Source organism: Rhipicephalus sanguineus, chromosome 3, assembly GCF_013339695.2.
Source record: "Rhipicephalus sanguineus isolate Rsan-2018 chromosome 3, BIME_Rsan_1.4, whole genome shotgun sequence".
NCBI classification, from domain to species: Eukaryota; Metazoa; Arthropoda; class Arachnida; order Ixodida; family Ixodidae; genus Rhipicephalus; species Rhipicephalus sanguineus.
In genome coordinates, this window is record NC_051178.1 from 219,523,280 (window position 1) to 219,547,214 (window position 23,935).

At 48.3% G+C, this 23,935-nt stretch overlaps 1 protein-coding gene across 1 annotated transcript in view; it reads left to right on the plus strand.

The window, feature by feature from the left end:
* The window catches only part of LOC119388315 (retinol dehydrogenase 11), a 164,636-nt gene that overhangs the window by 89,904 nt on the left and 50,797 nt on the right, over positions 1–23,935 (plus strand). Inside the window, exons 4-5 of the mRNA XM_037656018.2 lie at positions 4,300–4,392; positions 6,907–7,092. Of these exons, the coding sequence (XP_037511946.1) occupies positions 4,300–4,392; positions 6,907–7,092 (279 nt within the window). The remainder of the gene's footprint in view (positions 1–4,299; positions 4,393–6,906; positions 7,093–23,935) is intronic.

Sequence of the window (23,935 nt, forward strand, 5' to 3'; positions counted from 1 at the left end):
AATTCGTCCTGCCGAATTATTCGAAACCTGGAACACCAGCTATTCGAAAGTCGAATCGAATTATTCGATTAGGTATTATTCGATTCGAGTTCGAAACTCGAATATTCGCACACCCCTAATATACGGGACAATGATGGCGAAGCCGACGGCAAAAATCAGCCAAGAGCGTCCATATAATTGCAATAAAAAATCCTGAACTCTCTGCAGGTATGGGAGGCTACATCCACGGTGAGGAGAGGTGGCCAAACGAGCGCCGAACTGCTCGAGTTATTAGCGGCTTCCGCTAGGCTCGCCACGGGTCCGAAAGACGCGCATGGCAAGCTTTCGCTGTGCTGCAAAAGCCGGCTTCTGTAGCTGTTTTTCTGGCTTTAAAACGTCGTTAATACCTTTTAGTGGCTGTCTGCCCACAAGAGTAAGCGTACCAGGCTTCAGAAAGCTCAAAATTTTCTCATCGGTGCGGGTAATCTCGATGCGAGTGACAAACAGTGCTGATCGCAAGGGACACGCGTGTATTTTTTTTTTTTTTCGTAAGCGTGACAATTCCTACCGGCGAGCGTACCGAGAAAAAATGTTTGCTTTCTACGTTATTGTACGTAGAGATGGGCTTACGGACGTCCTCATTTGTGGCTGCAACACAGTTTAACGTATTGTTTAATATGGGAGTGTGTGTGCAAAAAGTTGTTTGGGAAGAAATAAGGTTCCTGCAAATTCGTACATTTAATAAAAGATTTCTTATTCATATTGCTTTCAGGAAGAAGAAACAGATGCACTTGATTGTGAACATATCAAAAAGATCTACTTCTGAAAAGTCAGAGACATAAACAAAATTCACAGCATATCCACGGGTGAATAATGAAGAGCTTGGGCGAAGCTCCTTAAGCAATCATGGTTACACCGTGAAATTTTCAGTGGTTTCGCCCAGCAGTAATCAAAGCGATAGCCCAGTACGTCATCAAAGACGTGACAAACACTGTATATATTTATACAAGAAATTTTATTAATCGTAAGTGGTAGCTAGACATGGCTTCCGTTCCCCCTTCATTATAACGGCTTTTGGTCGGTGAAGTGATAGATCGGTGATGGGTCGTAGTGGCATGTTTGCACAGACGAAGTAGTGGGCAGTTTGCAAAGGATCGGTGATGGGAGATACTGTTCGGGAGATACTGCCGGTTACGCCTGACGCGTGACAAGGTTAGACTAAGCGGAGCTTCACCCCTAAAATGCAGTTTGAATGTTCGCGACGGCTACGCAAACGCGCCGGAGCGTAGAAATGGGCCCCTGCTGCCACCTTGCGGAGGACTCGCGCACTTTCGTGACTGGCCACCTCTCCTATTCTATCACCGTGGTTGCACCTATGCGGGGCCACGGCCGCTCGATGTGTTTTTCATTGAGCGGCCGTGGCGGGGCAATGCGCGTACGACGCTCTGCTAAGACCGTCACATACGACCTGTAAGCCGCAACGTCTTGAGCCTTTTTGAACAACAAAGGCGAGTGCTTTGCGCCGCACCCCACGCTGCGCGAAGAACGAAACTGTAGAAAAATACTTGTAGATAGTTCGCTAGCTAACGCAATCAAATTCTAAGGCTACACTTCCCATGTTGCCATGGTGGTTGAACCAACTCAGCGCCAGATTGCCCTCTAGTTCTGTGGAATGAAAAACTCCACGAGTCCTCGTGCGTACTTTTGTTGGGTGAAGTTTGCCGAAGCGCATCTCAGAGGCCAAGTAACTTCTCCATCCCAGCTGCTCTTTTTATCAACTCAATTAATTAATTTTCATTGATTATTCTGACAATGAATTGACCCTTACATAAAGTTATGCTTTAATATCATGTGTATTCACTATAAGTTAACTTCAACAAGAACCATCGATTCCTATTTTTACGAGAGTTTTTGGGAACATTCTTAAAATCGGCAGTGAGTGCTCGACCGGATACAAAAAAAACAACCTCGTGCTCGTGTCACTAAAGAAAATTGGCGAAGCTCGCGCAATGCTTCAAACAGTGAAACTCTGAAGACTAGTCTGGCTGCCTGTAGGTTAAACAGGGTGGCTACTTGGCACTGCATTCTAAAAGGAAAATACGCTCTTTGTGCGCAAAACGGGTTGTAAGAGTGCGCTCTGTCCTTTCTGTCTTCTTTTCTGAAACGTTTTGCGCACAAAGAGCGTATTTTCCTTTTAGCTTGTAGGTTGTTCATAGGCCTTTGCTAGGTGATACAGGTTGTTTCTAGGTTGCCTCTAGGTCGTTTCTAGGCTTTAGCTAGGTGGTGGTAGATTGTGCCTACGTTGATTCTCAGCGCAGAGAGGCTCATGTTAAACCACAGACAGTCACAGACACGACGCGGATGTCCCAACTCCAGAGACAGAAACTCGCGCTGAAACAACGCGTCCGCACCTCTCATATATCTACGGGAACGTCGTCGTTGGCGTAGGCCCTCCATCGCTTAGGGGTACTCTCGCAGCTACCGTTGCCTCTGGTTGTACGTACTCGAGATCTTCGGCTCACCGCCGTCGCTTCGCAGCCATTTGTTAGGCTGCCTTCTTCATTTCTAGTGGACCAATGGTGAGTAGTGGGATTTAACAAATTTTTGTGGCAAATACCAGTTTATGATGATGATAGTTTTTTAGGAGCTGGCTCGCCAGGTTCTTAAGCTGGGGCAACGTCCCGCGCCGTAAGCGCAACCTTAGATCCAGAGGCGACCGCTACAGGCGCAGCTCGTGCGAAAGAGAAGTCTTCTTGTTGTTCGAGCGCCTTGACGATGATAATAACGCAGCCAGCTCCTCATTCACTTTGTTCGCAGGACAGCTTCGCCGTCAAGATGCAGTTGCTATCGACGCCAGTCTTCTGCACCAACGTTTATCCAAACTTTCCGTCCCCATCGAAGCCTGCAGGCAAACTGCCTCCGCTTAGAGGAGGCTACAACTGGCACACGACCTAGAATGATCGAAGCTGCCGCAAGCCGCTGTTAAAGAAACACTGGACTGTTTATTGCTACGGGGATTGCTTTCAGTTACTGTCGTTCGGAGCATCCGAGTAATATTTAGCGACAAAAGCTAGGAGGTAGCGGTTAAAGGTAGCTGTTAAAAAATGAGCAGCATTGTATATTTCGCCGGATGTCGTGCTCCTGATGTTTTCCTTTGAGCTTCCCGCGGGTCAAAAACATGGGTAATATTTAGCAATTTCGCATCAAGAACGGAACGTAGCAAATTAAAAGCATTGAGAGTGACAAGAGGTCTCACTTGTTCTGCGTTGCCTTAATACAATTCATCCTCATGGAGTCGGGTACCAGATTTCAGCTCAAGTTACAAAGTCTTCAATAACCATTACTTGTACAGATTTAGCAGGCACCGCTGCTCTATTCATTTTTCGACAGTGAGAAAAAATGGCCAGCTATATAGACGGAACACGCAGCACATCTTAAGCTGGAGTGCGTCGAAAACTCTTCAAAGGGGCCCTCCAACACTTTCGGAGACCTCACCTTTTTCGCTTGCGGGTTGAGTCGACTGAAGGCTGAAGAGGTTTGTGTGGCAAGAATGGCAGCGACAGGGGCACGCTGTTATTCAGCGTAGAGCATTCAAAATACCATAAAATGGACCTCAACTTGATCTTTGCGGGGTCACCTGACCACTCGCCCTTTGATAGCGCCCCAATGAAATGAACTGAAAGCGCCTACGTACAGGAAGCTTGCATGCCACGTTGCCCGTTCTTTCCAACGACGCCGCTGCGACAGTGATGTGGTGCCTGAAGAGTGAACCGCACGTGCGAAACGAGGCAGCTCGCTAACGCCTCTACATGTGTTGTTGTTTTAGTGATCTTTCTTGTTGCGACGGCGTCTATGTCAATGCTCTTACATTTTTTTTCCCTTCAGTTCCGTCAAATAACGGGACCTGGAGTACTCTACCTGGATTGCCGGGGCGTTTCATCCAGCGCCGCGGCCACTGTATATCTTGCACCGTGGCGTTCGGCGCATTCTTTGCCCGGCGCATCAAGCTGAAAAAGTCTAGCATTAGTCTATTCGGCGTTTAATGAAAAAAGCCTGGTAAAGGAACAAAATAATAATCCCTTTTTTATGCAACTCCGCGATCACTTCTAACGTTATCCAATCATAGCCCTGCGCCGTACTTGGTCATTTCCGCCCGCAGTAATTCTGGAGAGCGTAACTCCGCCTTGTTGCGGACGGCACTGATGTAGGCGTTTCAAAAAAAGTGTTGGAGGGCGTAGTGCTCGCGCTTGCGAACTCAAAAAGCGCCATGCTACGAATGCCTCCAAGCATGGACGATAGTGCTTGTTCTCTTCCACGCAGCTCCTCCGAGTCGAGAAGAGACCGAGGATGGCTTCGAGGCCACTTTCCAAGCAAACCACCTTGGGCATTTTCTGCTTACGCACCTTTTACTGGGTGAGCAAATGTAAAATAGTTGTGCGGTTAACGCAAGCTTCCTAGTGGAGAGCATGTCTCGTTTCCCGAGCACAATGCTTGAAAAGCTATTTTCTTTCACGAAATATTCCTCGCAGTCAGGATACTCCTAAGCTACTTAAAGGGACACTAAAGGCAAATAACAATTTATGTCAGAGTGAAAGCCCAATGTATGACAGCTTCTAAAACGGCAATATTATCAACAGCAGTGCCCTACTTACCGAGAAATTAAGCTAAATGTATCACATGATGAGCGCCACGAGTGGGACATTTTCGAAGTGATCCCGATGACGTATGGAAGTCGGCCTACAATAAATCACTAGTAATCAAACTAGCAGCAGTAAAAGAACATTCCGAGCATCAAAAGACGTAATAAAATGCTGTTTGTTCGTTTCCGCTTGATTCATGGAAAACAAAACCTCCGTGGCGTTGCCATGGGGAACGGCGCGCGTCGTTCAAAGGTTCCGTTTTCGCCGAACTGCGCCTCGCCCGTCTCAGTGGTAGTTTCGGGATCGCGTACTGCCGAGCCTGTTTTGCGCGCTCGTGAAAGTCGCTCTGACAGAAAGTTCGACGAAATGCCGCATGCGTGTGATATTGCCGGATGCCCGAATGGTGCACAACGCCAGTGCTGCAGCAAGGAAACCGGTGCGTCTTTTCACTGGGTGCCGCGGAATGAACCCTTACGCTCGAAGTGGCTTAGTGTCATGCCATTGCGCCAGTGTGCTAAACAGTCAAAACCTCTGCGTGTGTGCTTGCTGCACTTTCGTACTGAGGATTACGAGACCAACCGCAACTTGGTGAAGGCTTTGAATGTGCCCATCCGAGCAAGTCTTTGCCGCAGCGCCGTTGCTGCTACTGTGGGTCCCGCTACTTCCGCTCGGCTGCTACTAGTGTCGGCGGCCGCGCAGTAAAAGCGGGCAACGTTGAGCACGGCAGCAGTGACGTATGAAAGTCGTATTTTCAGGCGGGAGATTTGAAGCGCACTAACGCGATGCGGACCACTAAAAACGGGATTTTATTTCAAAATAAGCACTTCCTTGGCACAAAAGCAGCACTACGAGGTTTCTGGACCGCTATTTCAACAATCAACGTCGACTTAATATTTGCCTTTAGTGTCCCTTTAAGTGTAATTCGAAAAATCTAGACTTGTTAACAGATCCAAACGTTTGCAAAGGAAGCCGATAATTAGCTCGACCTTTGCTATTTCAATATTCACCCATTAGGTCACTGAACCACACCAAACATAGTCTTTTTTTTTTCCAGAGCAGATATAACGTAATTTTGTATCAGGTCATCGAATATATCGAATATTGGTCGCACAGTTCAATCCCTCATTGCAAAACCCGTACATTTAAAGCTCTGTTAAAAACTTATGTGGTAAGGTATACTAACCGCTCCAGCGAAGCCTTTGTTGAAAAGCTGGCGCCCCAGTGGAGTCTGTAAGCTAAAAAAGTGGCCTAGTTTCATGACAGCTTATTGCAGCGCGCGTCAAAAAACACGGACGACACAGAAACGTGGACAAAACAAGTCAGCGCTGACGTAGGCTCTTTTGTCTATTCCTATTTAGGGTATACGTATATCGCCGTTTTTGAGTGGAATATTTGGAAAATCGGATCAATCCTTACACAGTCCCGGAAAAATCGGTTCCTATGCATTGCCTCACGAGTCCCGTTAGCGGAGACCGGCTTCAGTCGATCGACAGAAACCGGCCAAAAAGGTTTACCTTGTTTTTTGAGTATGAGTAGCAGCAGGCACTACGTAAATATTCATTGCATCAAGTAATACCTCGCCACGTTCGCTCGTTCAAACTGCGTTGATCCCAGAGGCAATGGGAACCATCTTCAAAGAGGTTGACACCTTGGGCACGATATCTGTGTTTGCAACTTGAGCAGAACATTGACAAGAGTGAATATAGAGAGGAGACGTCTGGACTAGCAATTCTCCTTTGAACGAGCGAAAGCTCAACTAGTTGGCAGGGATACATCATATAAGATAAACTCTTGTGTTCGTGCTTGCGCCTTTCTTCATTGAGAATTGTGGTTTACTGAAAAAAAAACATTCTGCTCCTGGGAAAACCAACTGGCCTTTTCATCAATCTCGCTGTCAATATTGTGTGATGTGTTATGCGCTGCGCACGCTCGCCTTGTTATCCCAGGAAATGGGCGTTTTCAGTAGAGTCCGATGGTTAGTCCGCTCGTTGTGTGCGTCAAGTCTCTCCTCCGTCTTTAGGCTGGTTCAAATCCTGCTGAATATGTGCTATTACTTGAGTACGGTTGCGCACAACAAGAAGACATAAAAGATGAAGACCCAGACAGCCGAAAAGCATTCGTCTCTTATGTCCGTGTGCTTTTTGACGCGCAAGACCGTACTGAAGTAATGGACTCGTCCTGCTCTTAATAATGTGCCACTTGACTCAGGTCACAACCACATTCTCTGCCCAAGGAATGGCATTACGGTTAAAGCGAGTTCTTCAAACAATTCTTCTTGAATGTGCAGACCTGCTGAAGAAGAGTCGGCCGAGCCGCATCGTGGTCGTCGGCTCGTGTGGCCAGCTGGCCGGTCGCCTCAACACGGATGACCTCAGTTTCGGCCCCTACTGGTTCCCTCTGCTCAACTACTGCACCACCAAGCAGTGCAACATGCTCTTTACGGTCGAGCTCAGCAACAAGCTCAAGGGCACCGGTATGCCTCTCTCTCTTTCTAAAAACGTGCACTGTAGGAAAGACAGTAGAAATTGCTCTCCAACCCTATATTTCATTCCATTCCGTCTGTCCTCATGACGTGCGCTGCAAACTTGACTCATTGCCAACTGACTCCGTGAGGCTATTTGTTGATAACCGCTCGTTAACCGCGATTTGCCAATAGCCACTGCGTAGATCCATGGAAGAAAAGTATCAAGCGTTCCGTATACGGTCCAAGGAGTCATCTACTCGGGGTAGATGATAAAGGTCTTTCTTCGTGATCTTGTTAAACTTCCGATAATCGACGCAAAAGCGCAGGGAACCATATTTTTTCTTTACTAACACAACAGGGGAAGCCCAGCAGGGCTTAAAGTCAGCGGGGCCCGGGGGGGCCCGGCCCCCCCTCGGCAGTCCTACGGGGGTACTGCGGCACCCATTTCACAAGTGCTGGAGTTGAATTTTTTGGCAGTAGTGCTTTGTGCGGGGAAATTATAGTCTACAATTTTTCGAATAATGATTTAATCGCGAATTTTTGGCTGACGGGGTGTCAGCCAAACAGAAGAAAACAGGTATCATCGTATTGCTGAATGCAATTCATTAACACACTGAACACCACGGGCAACGCCTTCTGAAACCAAGGGTCACCACTCTGTTCGACAGAGCGTCTTGACACAGCATACTGTTTCACGAGGCACCTGAGCGTAAAGCTACCTGCTCGTGCATCAGTAATGGTTCACCTTGGTCTGTTTAGTTTGCCACTCGATTTTCATTCTTTTAGTTGAGCATCACAAGTCTGCTGTGATTCCAAAGACGCATGTATTTTGCCTACTTTATTAGGCAATGGTAGTGAAAATAAAATATAGCGGATTCGTGCCTGAGGTTCTGAGTCCAGTGAGTCAAATAATGTTACTTACTTTCAGCTCACATCCCAAGTTATTTTTGAAACATCCTACCCAAAATAATTTCATTTATTGCTTGATTGGATTGACACGTTGAATAAATGCCCGAAATACATTGGGAATAATATATGGGTCATTCCACGCCAAATGTCCCAGCCTTGGCGCGCGACCATCTGAGATTTGATTGAAAAAAATTAAGGACTATATATCCAACGGAAGAAGTGTCCCGCCGAAATATTTTTGGCGAAAAAAATTTTTCAGTGCCGCAAACCGTATATGAAATTTTTGGGGAGCTCGAAACTATATGGCTCGTAAAACGCGTTTTCGAAAAATCTCTTCTTTCTAAATTACGCTAGGACAAAATTTTCCCTAGAGAACGATCGTAGGCTTTTCACTTAAAATAAGTTTCACGAACGTTTACAATTTCGCGGGCTTTTTATGCAGCCTTAAATATGGACAATATAGCCCATATCGGGGATTATTTCATGGAAAGCCGACCATCCGTGAAATGTAATATTTTATATTAGCGGGTCGCCAGGAAGCTTTACCGTAGCCAAAAAATAATTTGAGACGTATATGGCGTGAAATGGTGTGTACAGCTGCCGACAGAGTTGTAAAAAAGTTCATTTCTGCCCATGTTTAGTCGTAAACTTAACGTTGAGGTGGTCCTAGTAAAATTATGCTAAATGGCGCATTTACTAGCACCGTTAGTTGTCTACTGAGTGAGAAAGTTTTATCAAATTACTTTGTGTGTTAAGCAAGAAAAAAATCACAGCATATCCCCTTGGTGAATGATGATGAGTGGGGCGAAGCGAACTCGCGCTGCAGCACGGCGATGGCATTGGCGCGAGCGTGGTCCTTCTTGATGGAAGATATTGTGACTAGATTGTTTGAGAACCACAATCTGTTGCACACACCGCAACTATGGCTGAAACTGTTATCAAGGAAGTCCCGCTGGAAGCGCGCGTCGGCGCCTTCGGGCCGAGCCCGCCTGATGCGTTTTGCAGCCACTTCACGTGCTCGCACAGCCTCGGGCTCTGCCTGCCGGTACGCGCGCTTTCTCGCCGCTTCACGGTCCTTCACATTTTGAAGATCCGATTCGCGCCGCAGCCGTGCAGCTTCGGCCTCGCGGGCTCCAACGGCGAGGTCTTCGCGCCGCAGCCGTGCAGCTTGTCGAGCAGCTTCGGCTTCGCGGGCTCGAACGGCGGAATCTGCTTCGCGGCGTCGACGTGCAGCTTCGGCCTCGCGGGCTCTCACCTCAGGATTCTGTCTGCGAGCGCGCGCTGCCGCCACCTTCCGTGCCCTCCGTTCCGCAGCCTTGTCTTCCATCTGGCGACTCCGAGCTAACGAGAAAGCGTGCCAAGAGGGAGCCTCATGGCGCGTTACTTCTGAAGTGTTGTCTTCGGGTGTCGTTGAAAACACGAGACGTAGTAAAGAAGAAAGAACGCCACACAAGCGAACACGCACGAGAGTGTCACTCGCCAACGTCGTCTTCTTCTTCTACTGCATACCAGAACGCGCGCAGTAAAGAAGAAAGAATGCCACATAGGCGAACACGCACGAGAGTCTCACTCGTCAACGTCGTCTTCTTCTTCTACTGCATACGAGAACGCGCGCTTCTCACGAGCTAGAGGTGGCTACTACAACGCTACAAACAAACGGAGGATGGATAGACCCACGGCATAAGGAGCTTCGCCCCTAAAATTTTTTTGAAGTAGTGTTCTGCCGGTGTCTGTTTTCGCTCGTGTTTTGTCTTCGCAGGAACGCGTCCAGAGGTAAGTACAACCCACGTGGGCGCGAGGTTCGCCACGGAACAGCTAGACAACATAATCATATTTGCCCGTGCTTATTTGAATACTTTACTAGCGAGTATTGGCGTGAGTCAACGAGAAATGCGAACCCCGCTAGAGTGAATTTAACCACATACAGCGGTCCATTGAAGGCCAGCATGGTGTGCTTACGCAACAGCGGGAAGTGACACCGATGCGTGCGACACCCCGTTGCTTGCGCAAATATTTAAAAGTGGGAAGAACACCACGATTAAGAAAAATGTCTGTTGCTGTAATATGAATTTTATGTTGTACTTTTGCACCTATTCACGGTCACTGGACAAACATCATCCCTTACATAGGATTCACTTATATATATACTCATCAATTATATACGATTGTGTTGGTTCAGAAGTGCAACACGTACGCTGCGTTTACGCAACTAATCTGATGTTTGCACTGACTCCTGGCGACGGAGCCTGAAGCTGGCGGTTGCAGTAGCGGCTACGTGAACTCGTGGTCCGCGACGCTGTGGTTCGACACTCGGGTCCGGCCACCGTCGAAACACCGTCTGCCTCCTCCTGGACGCGACTATTCGCTCCTCTTTTTCGCGTGCGTCCTCGTCGTCTTGTTCCACCACCTCACGCGTAGAAACCACAACTCATTCGCGCGCACATCACACTCACTGATGAACTCGGCCACGGTCGTTGGTGGATTGCGTCCGGCGAAGAGCTGTTCTTCTACCCCACGTATCAAATGACGCACCTTCTTTTCCTCAGGCATCGCAGGGCCTGAAGAGTCAAAGCATGTCGAACATCGAAACTCTCTCATTCGCTTCCTAGACGCCTGTTCCGCTCTATCCTTCCTTTCTGCGTTGCGGTACGCGTCGCGGAGCTGCCGGCTTGCCATGTCGCAAAGGAACCATCGTGGTCCTCGTTTTTTGGCAGAGTCTTCCACTGCGAAGTAAACGCTCCGCAGCTTGCCAACTTGATCCCATTCATTGATGCTGGCAACTCGATCGAAGCCACTCATCAACATCCTCAAAAATGTCTCCGTGGAAAGATCGCGGTGTCTGCGGCACATGAAAAAACTGCGAGGGAGGAGAAGAACAGGCGGTTTGACTCGCCTGGCTTGTGGTCGAGGTTTTGTCAAGTCTCGACGGGGGACCGAATTCAGGGTTAGTCCTAGCAGGCGGGGGCTTCTTGCTGTGGGAGCCGTCTCCTAGTGACGGCTGAAGCCAAGGTGCACGTACCCAGCGCCTCCACCAGTGTCGCTGGCGAAATAACACAGACAGCCAGGAGATCTTCCACAGAAGAACGAGCAACGAACGTTCTCTTCTTCCTCCACTCCACAGCGGATGGCTCATACGTGACGGCATGTGGCAACATCCTAGCAAACACCGGTCACTGGTTCCCCCGCTTTTCGACCACGCTCTCTCAGCGATTGAAAAGCATTTTCGTGCTGCGAATCTCACCGGAGTAGAGTGTTTGATCGACCACTTTCGCGCGACCGAGCACGTCTTCGAAGAGGATACTGTTTGTGCAAGCGCTACGTGCGTGTCGATGAAATGACCATATTTGTACGACGTGAATATTAAAGTGGCTGCGCGAGTTCTGTAATTATGCGACCGATGAAATCAAGAGCTGATCTATTTAAGAGAACAGAAAAATCTTTAAAATCCGCAAATCGCCCAGCCGCTTGGAGAGAGCCTTATCACATCGAGCAAGGAACAAACAGGCGCCATGCACGAACCGATGCTAACACCCTCCTTTTGCAAATTAACGTCATTGTCTAATGCAACAAAAGCTGACTCTAAATAAAACACACAAAAACCCGGCGCACTGCCGCTTTTTTCTTTCTGTGCTTTGTTTTTCGTCAAACGCTCTCTGCAAGTCATGCATTCACTTGGGGGATGAAAGCGTTCAAAAGCAAGTGGCACGTTTGGAGGCAGCGGGCTATCCGAGGCATGTCGTTGTCTCAGTCGCTGAAGGCCTGCATCGAAAAAGGAAGTCTGCTTCACGCTGGAGTGAAGAACAGAGCGCGGAAGTTGTAAGAAGAAGTTGTAAGAACAGAGGAAACTCGAGCCAAAGAAAAGGTGGCTGTGATCCCCTACCTTCACAAATTTTCTCACAATTTAAAGAAGGTTGGGCAGTTGTCTGGTGTCAAGGTCTCTGCGCCAAATAAGCTTTTGAGGTTGTGTAAGCTGAACAGTCCGACGAGGAACCCTGTTTACTCTATCAGGCATACAAATGCTTACGTCTCCTGCACAAGAGCCGTGCTTTACAAGATTTCTCTTTTGTGTGGAAGGCATTGCGTAGGCCATACGGGCAGATGCCTCGACGTGCGTCTGCTCGAGTACAATAAAATCAGGAACACCGCGATACGTGGAAAACTTGCTGCCCATTGTAAGAAATGTGCCGCGAAGCCACAGTGCCTTCTTCTTTTATTGCGACAGCAATTATATGGACACTCTCGGCTGATTTTTGCCGTCACTGTCTGTCGACGCTGTCATGTCCCGGATATGTATATGTGTGTATATATATATAAAAAAACACAAAGAAAAATAAAGTAGAAGAAAAAATTCTGAAGTTCCGCGGATTCGAACCAGCCACCCCCCCCCCTCCCCAGCGCGCGGCGTTAGACAACTCAGCTACACGCCATGTCATCATCATCATCATCATCAGCCTGTCTACGCCCACTGCAGGGCAAAGGCCTCTCCCATGTTCCGCCAACCAACCCGGTCCTATGCGCCGGCAAATAACGGCGAGCTATTTAATACACCATCTACCGCTGGTGGTAAGCAAATCTCGGAGGAGCGTGAGCGTGTTTTTTATCACGCAACGCTCCTAACTTTCTTTCAATTTGAAAAATGCCCTTCAGTCGCGCACGACAAAGTAGCCCTTTTCTGTACCTACTCGTGATGTGGAAGAAAAAAAAAGAAAGAACACCGGGAACACCTAAGGTCCCTAGGAACACCTTGCATCAGACGCCCCCGTGTGGCTGAAGACGCAGAGGGTAACTCCACGCGCCACAGTTTAAAAGAAAAAGAAATATCTAAGAGCGCCTCATTCTCCATTGTCGACACTTGCAGACGCAGTGCTCATAATTTTCTTTCATTTCGAATACTGCCCTTGAGACGCGCACGGCATAGTGGCCATTTTCTGTACCCACTCGGGATGTGGAAGGAAAAAAAAAAGACAAAGAACACCGGGCACACCTTGCATCAGACGCCCCCTGTGGTAGGAGACGCAGAGGGTCACTCCACGCGCTGCAGTTTAAAAGAAGAAAAAATATCTAAGAGCGTCTAAATTCTGAATTTCCCCACTTATATTAACGGCCAATCCCCCGTAGTGTGTAAGAGCCAAGAATTAAGGGTCAAGCAAGCAAGCGTCTGATTCTCCGTTGTCGACACTTGCAGCGTGTTGCTCAAGCACATACGCGTAACAACTGTGCCAGTTGTTAGTTCATGCTTGCCCTGTGCATGCCTGTGCGTTCATTTAGGGCGTCCTTCTTTGTGCTTCAGTGGCACGCTGCAAGTATCGAGCTGCTTCTGGTTCTTCGTGTGACATTTCGATTTCTTGCTATCGCATTCATTGCTTCGCCCTTGCGGCGAAACTGCGACTTTAAAAATCAGGCAGTTGTTCTGTATCACCATTGCAACAAGACTACTGGAGAAATTTCAGAGGCGTCGGAGATAACTAGGGCAGCAGGAAACAAATGTGTCAGCATACCGTCTGTTCTGCGAACGAGCTCGATGGTTTGGCATATACGACACGTGCCCATTTACCTTCATTCGTTTCTTCTTGCAACTTCAGATGAGCGTTTATCTGCAATAAAACCTTAGTTGACGCTTGTCCTGTCTGCTTTTTGTCCTGTGTTCGTTAGTGCGCTATGGTTTCTGAAGTAGTGCATGGAAGGCCACTGTGCTGTTTTAGTTACCACTATGAGGCACGTCGCAGGGGGATTCGTTTCGGGTTCCTGAACGTGCATCCGATATTGCGCTCCCATCGTAACGAAGATTCCTTATCAAAGAATCGAGCTTAGCAGCGTAACACCTCAGCCTGCTAAGCAACCACGGCGTGTTGCATGCAAGAACAATGTAAACGCTCAGTGTAAACATGCAGCTTAATTCTGATTACATTGAGCCGCGACGGGAGATACACCCCCAGCAGCTGAATAAAACACTTGTGGTACTCACAAGACGATATTTAAAGTGTGCTGCATTAAGATAACATACTCCGTGGCTGTCGCATTACAAATGGGTAGCCTGGTTGCCTCGGAAAGCCAGCGCCCACCGCACACTCTCAAAATCTATTTGCTGTACCTTCGGTTCACAAATGCACTACCCTTTCATATGAGCACGGCAATCGGGTTTCTCGCAAATAGCTTAAAATACTGTGTACGAGAAAAAATTACACCATCTCCCGCTAAAGGGGACCATGAGGCGATGCGAAGCCAGAGCACTTGCACGATCGCGTTCCGTTGGCGTTCGTTGGGCATGCTACCGACCTTGCGTCGTGGAACGCGAAGAGGGACGCTACGCGCGTCGTATCTTCCATCTAGCCTGGCCGTTAATTCTCACAGGGCAGGCGGGCGAGAGGGGGGCAGCGTAGGAGAGGAGAGAGAAGGGGAGGGGACGCGCATGCGCTCGAGCACATCGCGGCGTTGCGCAGGAGAGAATTTCGGCATGTCTAGCCAAAGCCACCTAGCTTTGGTCTAGCCCGCGTTTCAGAGGAAGAGTGGAAAGGGGGAGGGGAGAGGGGTATGGGAGAGGGGAGAGGAGAGGGAGAGTGGAGAGGGAAAGTGGAGAGGGGGAGGGGAGAGGGAAAGTGGAGAGGGGAAGGGGAGAGGGTGAGTGGAGAGGAGGTGTGTGGAGAGGGTATGCGCATGTGCAGTAAGGGTGGTCACGCCGCACACCACCACCACCACCACCACCACCACCACCACCACCGGATTGAGCTCCGCCTTAAGATACTTCGCATCTAAAAACTACATACAGATGACAAGACCGGGAGAGCATCGCTTGATACGGCCAACTGCCGTAATCCACTCTTTCTTCACACCTACAGCGCACCGAAGGGACAGGAACACAGAGAAACGACGTGGACGCAGCGCTGTGGATCACCAACATGCCCAGGCTCACCTTCTTTCAAGTTACACCGCTCTTTCCGCCTCTGCTCTCCGCACTGCTTGCATGGGACACGGTAGAACTCGGCCCAGGTTTTCGGCGCTTCCTTATTTTTAAGCTTTTATGACAGTTGACAACGCAGCAGTACTGCGTGCCTACTTTCCAAGATGACGAAGGAGCGACAGCCATAGTCAGACAATCGGGAGAGAAAAGCGTGCAGAAGCTAGGAAGCCTAGCTGTGCGCCCCTCCGGAGTTACGACGTAGCCTCTTCGATTATTCGCTCGGGCTGCCGGACGGCAGCCAGCGGGTTGCCCGAATGCCTGCCAGACGTTCGTTTTTCTCGGACAGCTCTCAGGCAGCGCCAAAGCTCCGCCCACCTGCCGGAACGCTGCCGGAACGCTGCCGTAAACGCGTTCGTTTTAGGGGCGTAGCTCCTCTTAGTCTAACCTTGTCACGTCTCCGTTGTCCGGCGTAAACGGCAATGTATCTGTCCGGCGTAAACGGCAGATGGCGCTGTCTCATAGAAGTACATACAAACTGCAGTTCAGGGGCGATATTCTTGATGGCGCTGTACACAATCTGTGTCGTCATCACCATCTCTCGTCTCATTTCCTAGATGGCGTTGGTCCAATAGAATTGTGTGCAATATGGCGCTTGTGTGAATCGACACTAGATGGTGCTAGAAGTGCCGCTGCTCTCCGATTGGCTGCTGCGCTGGCTGCGCGGGGATGCGCGGGGAGCGAGCGCCTCTCTCGTTCTCCTGGATCATCGCCGTACGTGTCGGATCGTTGGTGGGGCATGAACGATGCGCAGCGGCGGGCGCTCGCTTGGCGGCAGCCAGGCGCATCCCGAGACGGTGCGCGCCAAGGACGCCGCTGCGAAACGGGCTCAACGAGAAGCCGATCCCGAGACCATGATTGCTTCAGGAGCTTCGCCCAAGCTCTTCATCATTCACCCGTGGATATGCTGTAATTTTTTTCCCATGGTTTTTCCTTCTCCGGCAGCCCGCTGGCTGCCCCACTGATCTGCCCGCGGACTCACTCTGCTGGCAGCGAGCAGACGACGCGCTCTTCTGCGTGTTATTTTAGGGGCGAAGCTCCTTAAAGCGGCACCCGTTCGTCCCTCGTAGTCGTAGTGCGTAACCAGTCGTAACGCTAGTACCAGATCTTGACCTCCAAGGTGGTGCCGGTGGGAGATTTTTCCTGTGCGTTGTTGAACAATAAGAAATTCGCAGCGTGCGCGTTAACTAAAAGCCGAATTCTTCTGTCTCTCATTCCCCATTAGCAGCCATTGGCATGTTCCAGTAGGAAACGTTAGTAGAAGTAGAAGTGTAAGTGTTAGCTAAAAGCCGACTTCTTCTGTCTGTCATTCCCATTAGCAGCCATTGTTTACCTCCAAGGTAGTGCCTGGTGAGATTTCTCCTGTGCGTGATTAAACAACAAAAATTTTGTTCAAAACGCCGTTGATTGATGAAATAAATAGGGGTGTGCGAATATTCGAAAGTTTCGAATATTCGTCGAATATTACATTCAAAATATTCGTATTCGATTCGAAAATCGTGTATTCGAAAAGTTTCGGGTATTCGATAACTTCGAATAATCGAAAAATTCGAATATGCGATTCGATTACCATGCATAAAATAACTCGTCTTCCACATTTCTGCTGCGTTCGCATAGCTAAAATCGTTGCCGGGAGGAGCGATAAACATCGCAAGTACACGGAGGCACGACATCTGCCTGCGACGAGCGCCCCAATACGTATGATTTATTTCTCGTACATCTCCGACGTGCAGCGCTGTTGGCGATCATGTAACCATACATTTTCAATATTAGGCGGCCGTAACGTGCCGCACTACCACTCGTTCACTATGCGGGACCACTTCTGAAGAAAGGCAGTGACCCATGTGACTGGTGGCGGACTGTAGGCACCTTCAGGTACCCCAGTCTGGCAAAGCTTTGCCCCATGTACGTCCCTATACCAGCCACTTCTGTTCCAAGCGAGCGTGCCTTTTCAGTGGCGGAGGGGGGGGGGGGGGGGGGTGTCTCTGTTAGAAGGGAGCGCCTGCTGCCTGATCATGTAGAGCAACTCATATTTCTTCATGATAACATCTAGTCATTACTTTCATTGTGCCGTGATATTTGCTTGTGTTGTGATGTGCATTGTGCTAGTCTGGACATTGTGTTCTGGAGATAGCAGTGTATATCGTGTTGCCAGTCAGGCTGTTAATGTTTTTTTTTTTTCAAAAAGCTACATGTTAAATAAAATATTGTTACTACATGTGGAGGCATTTTTCCTTTGATATTCGATATTCGATTCGATATTCGAAGGTGAATATTCGTATTCGATTCGTATTCGAAAAATTTGATATTCGCACACCCCTAGAAATAAACCAACGAAAGACGCCAGATGTTTTCTAAAAGCAAAACGAAAGAACGCCAGATGTTTCTAAAGCAAAACGAAAAGACGCCAGCTGCTTAACGAAAGACGCCAGATGTTTTCTAAAGCAATGGTTTTCTAAACAATGAAAATTCACAGCGTACATGTAAATTTAAAGCGAGCTGCAAGTCGTCATAACTCAGCGAACCTTTAGTATAAACGCGCCCGATCTCACGTCGGTGATGATGTACTGGGCAGAATTCACGGAAGATTCACGGTTTACCGATGAACCTCCGCAGCTTCGCCCACTCATCATCATTCACTCCGTGGATATGCTGTGATTTTTTTTTTTTTCGTCGCGTCGTCTGCTCGCGAATTCTCTGAGCAGAAGTTCGCCGCTCCGTTTGACGAGTCTTTTTTGGTTCGCTGCTTTCACGGTGGTTGAACGCAACGTTACTAGAACAAACTCAGTTTAAAAGCTCCGCCGGAGAGGCGGTCCGCGTGGCGGTCGTGAGAACTAGTGGCGCTGCAGTCACGTCTAGCTCCCGCGGCTGGCGCTTGTTGGGATCGGCGCCGCCGATGTACGAGCGCACGTGGGTTACAGCGTCGTCTGCGCTTTGTTAGCTCGTCATTTTTGCGACTGTTCTTGACCAGGCTTAGCGTCTTGTACGAAGACACGTGCATGATGTACGAAGCGTAACGAGGGCGAACAGATTCACAGTGCGGTATGCCGACTTGCTTTGCGCCGGGCTGTAAGAGCGGCTACCGCAACGACGACTCCGCTTCACGACACTTCTTCGGACCTCCAAAAGACCCTACGCCATTCAAGCTTTGCATCGCGAAGATAGAAAGCTTACTGCGAAACGCAAGGTCTGTGACGTTCATTTTCAGAGTGACGACATTGTAAAGCACTATCGTCGTGTCGTTGCGGGAAAAGAAGTTTTGATCCCACGTGGAAAGTGGGAACTCGTGCCAGGTGCTGTGCCGCGCTTGTTCCTAGCACTTCCACCCCACATTTCAAAGCCAAAATGTTCGGGGTTTAGGCGCAAATCCCCCCCCCCCCCCCAAAAAACGCACGGCGTCTCGCGAAAGCCCGGTGCCCAATTTGGAGGAGCCGCCAGAAATAGAACAGCAAAACGAAAGGCAGGCGATTACCTATATACGCTACCGAGACTGAGAGTTGCATCACACTGACATTCGATCAGTTGTCAGCTGTCGCTATGCCTTCAAAGTAGAGGATTTTCGAGAGATTTTACGACGAGGTATTCAACAAGATGTGCGGAATATTTTACACTCGCCGGCTCGGGAACGGGCTGCTCAGCGCAAATATTTGACACGGTACACATAGAAAAGACGATGACCAGCGCTGCTCCTCGTCTTTTCTTTGTGTACGGTGTCAAATTTTTTGCGCTGAGCAGTTTAATAATGGAATACCAACTAGCCCAATCCCACACTTTGCTTCGGGAACGGAGACTTACTTGTGCAAAAGATAATTGTAGTTGACGAGCAGTTTAACTGCGTAGTGAACGGCTACAGCACGAAACGCAAAAGGTTGTCGTACAGTGTAAGAAGTGCTGCGGGCATGGAACATCTGCTCGGTGAAGTTGAAAGACTGAAGCTGAATACTGACGACTCTTCTAGCGACAGAGTATGCGCGAATAACTGCTCGGTGCTCACATCACGGCCGCTCTGTTCGAATTGTTTAAGGCACCGTAGAAAGATACGACGTAGGAAGATGAGACACCGAAAATACAACTATCCGCTGAAAAAAATGCTCACAGACGAGACGACATCTACTCGATGTAATCGCACACTGAGATTTCATTTACCGAGTTCTCGTAAAATTTTCCGATTTTGGGTCAGTATTCCTTTAACCGTCGCGAAAACGTGTCTTGTAAACATTGCAGAGCATTGGTGATGTTTTTCGAGAAAGTTTTTTTCAATAAATTGTAGAAACATGAGTACTCTTTTATTGCGATAGCAATTATATGGACAGTCTCGGCTGAATTTTGCCGTCGCCGCCGTCATGCACCGTATATGTATAAGTATGTGTATATATATAAAAGCCCCAAAGAAAAATAATTCAGAAAAATGCTTCCGAAGCGCGGAATCGAACCAGGGACCTCTTGCTCCGCAGCGAGTAGCGCTAACCACTACGCCACGAAACGCAGATCCTCCACGTAGCTAACGGCAAGTGTTATATACACACCCTTTACCGCTGGACGAACTCAGAGACGCTAGGCGCTTATAAGCGTTTCTTCATTACCAGCGAGATGGTGCTAGGAGCGCGACGGGCGGATTTAAAAGTCGTCGGCTCGCTCGCTAGCTTCTTATATTTGCGCAGGGAGAGCCTTGCCCTTCCGCTGTCTGCTCGCGCGGTTTTCTCGTGCTGAGGGGAAGAGGAATGTTTCACGCTTTCACCGTGATGTGCGCGCTCATGTTACGGAGCGTACGAAGGTCACTCGAGCTCAAGGGACGCCGCTAAACGAACAAACAGAAGATGAGCGCGAACTATCAAGTGTCACAGCTCGACACTTGAAGCAATCTAGTTTCCTTCGCTGCTTTGGCCGCCTTTGCAACAGGAGCGCTGTTCAAACTGAGAGTATCTATCTTTATAGAACGTTTTTGTATCTCGAGTAAGTACGCTTCTTTGTACACTATAAAGGCTTTTAAAAACGTGTTGGGTTGTTCTTGGTCTAGATAAGACGGCAGCGGCTAAAATTGTGGTGGTAGTTATAAAAATTACGCTGAAAACCCTCATTCGCTTAGAAACTCCTATGCTTGGAAGTTAAGCGCAATGTAGACAGCTCAAATATTGTCACAGGGTCGTGACGTCGACGAAGGCAGCAGTCAGCAGGTCCGAGATGAAACTCTTTATTTGGCCGAACTTGTGGCCGGGAAACTAAAAGTCAAACTATAGCAAAACACTGATAGCGGCGAACAAAGCGTTGACCGTCGATCAATTGACAAGCGGTCAAGCGCGTCGGCTTTTATACAGGCGCTATCGAACTTTCCAGCGATATCGCTGGTGGCGGCGTTATCTCTCGACAAAGCTGGAACATTCGCGTGCAGCGCACAATCTTACCAAAACGATCTACTACAATCGCGAAGCTTCTCGAACAGTGCTTCGCGGACAGCGTCGAGCGTTCATAACCGTCCTTGCTGGTCAAACCCGAATACATAAAAAAAAAACAAGAAGTGGGCGTGACAGTATGGACCGAACATCGATTCTTAGCCAATTAATGAACAACGCACGTGGGCCAATGCATACAGACGACCTTATGCATATCCACCTAAGTATCCACCTAACAGTACAATAAGAAAGTTGCCGCGCAGTTGCAGCGAGCCAACTGCGCGGCGGACCGCAGCGTTATGCCGTGGCAGCAGACGACGCGCCGATAGTGGCGCAAGACGGAACTGCAGCGCCGCTAGTTCTCGCGACCGCCGTTCGGACCACCCTCCTCCGCTGGCGGAGATACGTTGCTTTGAAACTGAGGGAGCGACTAAAAAGCCACCAAAACATGCCCGCGTTGCCAGACCACTTTTTGGTGCTGTCCCTAGGAAATTCCAAGCGAGATGTACCTAGCCTAGTCCCGTGGCTCTACGTGCGTGCGAGACGTTGATCATGCGATTTAACCATGGAAATGCGGGTGGCTTGATTTAATGGACGCACGGATAAGGTGCATACTTGCTGCTTTCTTTGAGAAGGGCCACTTTTTGACTAAGGGGCACGCAGTTCGCAAGGCGGGGGAATGGGGGAATCAGTTTTGTTTCAGCTCAATGAGACAGTGCATTAGGTTTCATTTTTGTGTTAACCTTGCTAGCGTATCAAGCGCATTAGTTTACGAAGCTGGTTCTTTTTGGACGACGAAGTTTGAGACATGATCGGAACTTGTTTTGTGGTTCCAGAAAAGCCAGCTTTTCCCAAAAGGTGCCTTAGAAAAACGTTTAGCTCCAATATATTCCGTGATATAGTCACCGAATAATCAATATTATTGCTTGTTTTAAACAAATGCTTGCGGCGATCGAGCAACCACGCGAACGAGCGTCACGCCGAAGCCGGCCTCCCTACTTGGAGCACAGTATGTGTGTACTAGGCGCAGCGATGCAGATTGCTTATTTTCTCATCAGATCAGTGGAGTTCCCGGTGCGTACCGAACACATCGTGGTGATGGATCTAGGCCATCCTCACCGCTATATGTATGTCGCATATGCATGCATGGCTCCCATCGCATGCGTGCGGTATCAAGCTGACATACGAAACATCATTGTGAATAACTTTTTTTGCCTAGCTGTTCTTTATGAAATATTTTTTTTTCATGGCTGTGCTTTCACATATCCTATCATCAGTGAAAAGGAGTAGCCGGTGCTATACAGAAGCGCCAACATCTCCTAAATATCGTATAATAAAAAAAGTATTTGTTTACGCCAGGAAAATCAATGCTCCTCACCACATAATGCTTCGCTGAACCGACCAATGTGTTACGAATGCACACTGTCGGCTAAGTGTATATACAGTAAAGCTCGCATGCATCGGAATCAAAGGACATCGCTAAATAGTTCGATATACTTGTAATTATAAATGCATAAAATGCCTGCCTGAAGCTTAAATATAGTTGGTACATGTCTTGATATATGCTGAGTATGTGCAGCTCAATGAAACGAAGACAAGAGAAGACACATAAACGACGGACATAGCCAGTCTATGTCGTTTATGTGTCTTCTCCTATATATATACCGGGTGTCCCAGCTATCTTTAGCCAAGGGTTAAAAAATACAATATTAGAGGCAGGCGAGTGAAATCAGTTGCAAATTGCTGACAGCCATCTTGCGCACTACAGACAATTTTTTGTTTTGTAATTAACTAATTTGTTAATTTGGGCGATTTAACTAATTTGTTAAATATTGACTTTAGGTAAGAAATCCTGTTTGCAAAGTTCGAGAGCGTCTTCAGAAACCCCAACTGCATAAAGGAAGTCTTACGTATACCATTTTTTCCAAGCTGTAAAGAAAGCCCGCGAAATACGAGAACAACCACGTAACTAGCGCATTCGCCCGCCGCGAGAATGCTGCCCTCAGCCGTGGTTTGAGCGAACGAAATCAGCTGCGGCCGCGACTCGCCGGCTCCGTTGCAGCGGTAGGCCGATAAGTGGGTGGTGGTTTCTTGGCCCGTTGCCAGCCAGTTGGCGCGCGTGACGGTGCAAGTTGTAGCGAGCGCGGGCCAAGAAACCACCTTTAACTTATCGGCCTACCGCTGCAACGGAGACGCCGAGTCGCGGCCGCAGCTGATTTCGTTCGCTCGAACCACGCCTGAGGGCAGCATTCTCGCGGCGCGCGAGCGCGCTAGTCACGTGGTTATTTTTGTATTTCGCGGGCTTTCTTTGCAGCTTGGGAAAAAATGGTATACGTGAGACTTCCTTTATCGCAAATAATGCGATTGGGGTTTCTGAAAGCGCTCTCGAACTTTGCAAGCAGCATTTCTTGCCTAAAGTCAATATTTAGCAAATTAGTTAAATCGCCCTAATTAAAATATTAGTTAATTACAAAACAAAAAATTGTCTGTAGTGCGCAAGGTGGCTGTCAGCAATTTGCAAGTCATTTCACTCGCCTGCCTTTAATATTGTATTTTTTAACCCTTGGCTAAAGATAGCTGGGACACCCTGTATATATATATATATATATATATCAATAAATATTCATGCGTCTCGGATACTCCTTCCGGCAACTAATTGCAGCCACAGGTAGCAAGCTTCACAGCGTGGCATTTAGTTTTCGTCGCATTACAACCCTGTGTAGCGGTAAAACTTACAAAGCAATTCCTTCATTGTAGAGCGCAAAGAAATCTGTGCTGCGCACGCCGCCCATATTTTGACTCGCACCCTGCTTATTTACGCCATGCTTGCACTGCCCCTTGGATTCAATGCACTATATATTTACATTATATATACGTGCTACATGATGACAGATTCACTATAGTCAGCTTTATGGCATTGCAGCTGTGTTATGCCAGAAAGCATGTACTGTGCATCGATGATTCGTTGTGCAGCGAAGCCCACCAGCAGGGAAATCGTAACTGCCACATACGTTACCTGATGCTTTGTCTTCTTTAATTACAAAAAAAGGCGCCGACGCAGTCTCCAGTCACCGTACGAGCACCCAAACGTCTAATAAATGCGCAAGTGCATAGCAAAGGTTTCTTCAATTCTTCTACCCGCCAGGCAAACGAATTAGCAGCAACCCTCTACATTAGAGAACAGACCAAGCCACTTCTTGGAATAGCTTGGGATAGTGTCATGGAGAAACTTAATTATGCCAACAGAAATTATTACAAGATACCAATGAATCACGTGGCCTGAATTCAGCGTGATCGCATAGTGTCAACTTGCTGCACAATTGCGACGAGGCGCCGCTACGGATGTCTACTTCAAACGCCAGCTGCTACATTTCAGGTCAAATAATAAACGGGCTGATGATGGATTTCTTAGCGCTGCTGGTTGTTTTAAGAATCTGTATAAATTCAAGCGAATACTCGCGAGGTAACATAAAGCAGGGCATACACAGACATTTTAACGCAACGTACGCTCTCGAGTGCCTCAAGTTTCACCTCACTTGACGACCGTCGGGCACATCGGATTCGAAGGAGATCGCGAAATAATTCGATATATCCATTA